Genomic DNA, 3189 nt, shown 5'->3' on the forward strand with positions numbered 1-3189 from the left:
TCACCTCTCTGTGTAACAATGTTTACATACAAGCGTGAGGGGTAGAAGGGACACTCAGGCAACTGGAGTAGAGTGTGGCACACGTGAGAGTGAGGGGTCACATTTTGTTTGGTCATTGAGATCCCCATGAGCTTTTGCCAAAGCAGCATCTATTATTGGGGGTATGCCCCAAGAACATGCTAAACCTGCCAACGTTAACCTACAGGAAGTAGCAAACATGTTAAAAGATATGCCACAGTTGTCATTTCATTAACAAAATGAGGCCTCCATTAGATGTCTATTATATGATTTACCACAGTGTTTCTCAAACTTTTTCAGACCGAGGACCACTTAGCCCCCAAAAATGTTCTGGGACCACGTGTCAACTGAATTGTGCAGTTGACGGATGCTAATTTGCAAATCACTTCCTTTTGATTCACATTAGAAGCCTGTCTGATTGTGGTGAAAATATCTTCAGCCTTCAGTTATGTTTAGCTTTGTAATAATGTTACACATTTCGCCTACTGCTAATGTAGCTTGATTTGCAAAAGTATAAATCCCCTTGCGAACCACATGGACTTCACTTTGAGAACCACTGATTTACCACTTTAACCTAACAGCATACTGCTGAGCCAGGTTCTTGGAACGCCCCGCCTGTGGTAACTAATGTTACCCTCTGACGAGTCAGATAAAGGTGGCGGTGGCAATTTAGGATCTGAAGGTGTCTGCAGTGACATGGTGACATGATTGAGGGGATGAGGACTTGGCTTGGCTTCACGGCGAAAAATGACAATCTTAGCAAGCTTATTTTCCTAGATTCAAGTAAGACATTCTAGTCAATTTTAATTTAATTAAAAATCACCTAATAACTAACACTTCTGAACTAGAATTTTAAAACATTCGTTTGTTGGGCAAGTTATTTTTACTTGGTGATATTTTTTTACTTATTATAAGCAACATTTGCTTGAAACGAGTGAATAAAATCTGATCTGAATCTTTTTAGGTGACTTTTACATAAATTGAGATTGACAAGATGTTTTTACTTGAAACTAGAAAAATAAGCAGTGTTGGCTTGTTTGTGATGCAATGACTGGCTTGGCCTGTTTGTGATGCGGTGCGATAAGATGCGATGCAGCGTGATGATGGTGGCACGTGACGTTGGAGAGCTTAGAGCAGAGCGTTGGAGAGCGGTCCGCAGCCCTGGGTCAGAGTCAGGAGGTGTGGATAGTGGATGTTCTCATCGTACGAGTCCTTCCCCTCTCTCAGCATCTGAAACACAGCAGAAAAGGAAAAAGGAGAGCTGATAACCAATTGAATGATTGTAAAGTAAACGATTATGTGCAATCACGCACGCACGCACACCCACACACACACCTTACAACACAGCTGCTGTCCATTTCTGCATGTGAGTATTGCCGTGTAAATAAATAAAACCTCATAATTCTATTCCAGATAGATGTAACAGGCAACAGGCAGATGGATGGTGGGAGCGATAGAGGTAGGGATAGAGGAAAGAACATGAGAACGCAAGAGAAAGAGAGGGAGAGTAGTAGAGAAAAGGAGAGAGGGAGAGAGAGGGGGGGGGGGAGTGTTATCAGCGAAGCAGGCAACTGGAGCTGTACTTTGTGATCACACCTGCACTTGACACCAGTTTATATACACTGACACACAGACACACACACACAGGCATGGACAAAGACAGACACAAACAAAAAAAGACACACACGTACCCATGCATGCACGGATGCACGCACAGACACAGACACACTCATTACGCATGCATGCACCCACACACAGACACATTACTGCACAGTGACACCACTGTTTACTCACAAACACGCGCACAAACATAGCTGACACTCCTTTCCCAGGAAAAGTACTCTTCTTTATATCTCATGCGCATGCACCAACGTAAAAGTACAAGTACATTTACGCAACATACAAAGACACAGGTACGCACAAGCAAACCAAAATAAAACACACGCGCGCGCACACACACATGCACATGCGCACAAGCAGACACACACACACACACACACACACACACACACACACACACACACACACACACACACACACACACACACACACACACACACACACACACACACACACACACCTCTGATATATCCCAGCAGAACAGCTAGGAGGAGGGAGGATTAGTAGAAGCTTGACACCCACTCCAAGGAGTGCACTCCCCACGCCCTATCACACACACACACACACACACACACACACACACACACACACACACACACACACACACACACACACACACACACACGGTCCCGGGAGCCCCACGCGCCAAGAGATAGAAACCCCATCATCACACACACATATGCTCCATCACACACACCCAAGAGCCCCAGACACTATGCAGAGATAGACACTCCAATCACCATATACACAGTCACACACACACTCTCTCTGTCTCTCTCTCTGTCTCTCTCTCTCTCTCTCTCTCTCTCTCTTCTTCTTTTCTTGTCCTTCTACACCACTACACTCCTCCCATCCTTCTCCTGATCCCCTCTTGGAGGAGAGATAACCACCCTCACACACACACACACACACACACACACACACACACACACACACACACACACACACACACACACACACACACACACACACACACACACACACAATAGTGACACACTCACTAGTGACACACACACACGCACACATGCATGCACACACACACACACACACACACACTACACACACAGCTAGCTGCACCTGCCCTTGATGTGGCGTTATCTGTGCCGGGCCACTCAGCGGCGGAGCGGCCGGGGCTTGAACCCGTGACCCCTGGCTTAGCTAATCGGGGCCGCCAGCCCAGCGAGTGGACCCAACGCTAACGCTAAGCTGCGTGCGTGTGTGTGCGTGTGTGTGCGTGTGTGTGTGTGTGTGTGTGTGTGTAAGGGTAAGAGAGAGAGAGAGAGAAATCAACTGAGGGGCCCAAAGCTAAGCCCTGCGGCACACTGTGTGTGTGTGTGTGAGTGTGTGTGTGTGTGTGTGTGTGTGTGTGTGTGTGTGTGTGTGTGTGTGTGTGTGTGTGTGTGTGTGTGTGTGTGTGTGTGTGTGTGTGTGTGTGTGTGTGTGTGAGAAAGACAGAAAGTGCAAGGGTCCAGCCAATACTAAGCCCAACAGCATTTGGGGGGGAAAGGGTTGGGGGAACCCAAAACACACAGGCACGCAGGCACGCAGGCA

General features: G+C 47.1%; 1 protein-coding gene across 1 annotated transcript in view; it reads right to left on the reverse strand.

The window, feature by feature from the left end:
- Window positions 1–1040: 1040 nt before the first annotated feature.
- camkmt (calmodulin-lysine N-methyltransferase) overlaps window positions 1041–3189 on the reverse strand; it is a 155391-nt gene continuing 153242 nt past the window's right edge. Inside the window, exon 11 of the mRNA XM_063192051.1 lies at window positions 1041–1248. Within this exon, the coding sequence (XP_063048121.1) occupies window positions 1147–1248 (102 nt within the window). The 3' untranslated portion in view covers window positions 1041–1146. The remainder of the gene's footprint in view (window positions 1249–3189) is intronic.

The sequence above is a fragment of the Engraulis encrasicolus genome, chromosome 24, assembly GCF_034702125.1.
Source record: "Engraulis encrasicolus isolate BLACKSEA-1 chromosome 24, IST_EnEncr_1.0, whole genome shotgun sequence".
NCBI lineage: Eukaryota > Metazoa > Chordata > Actinopteri > Clupeiformes > Engraulidae > Engraulis > Engraulis encrasicolus.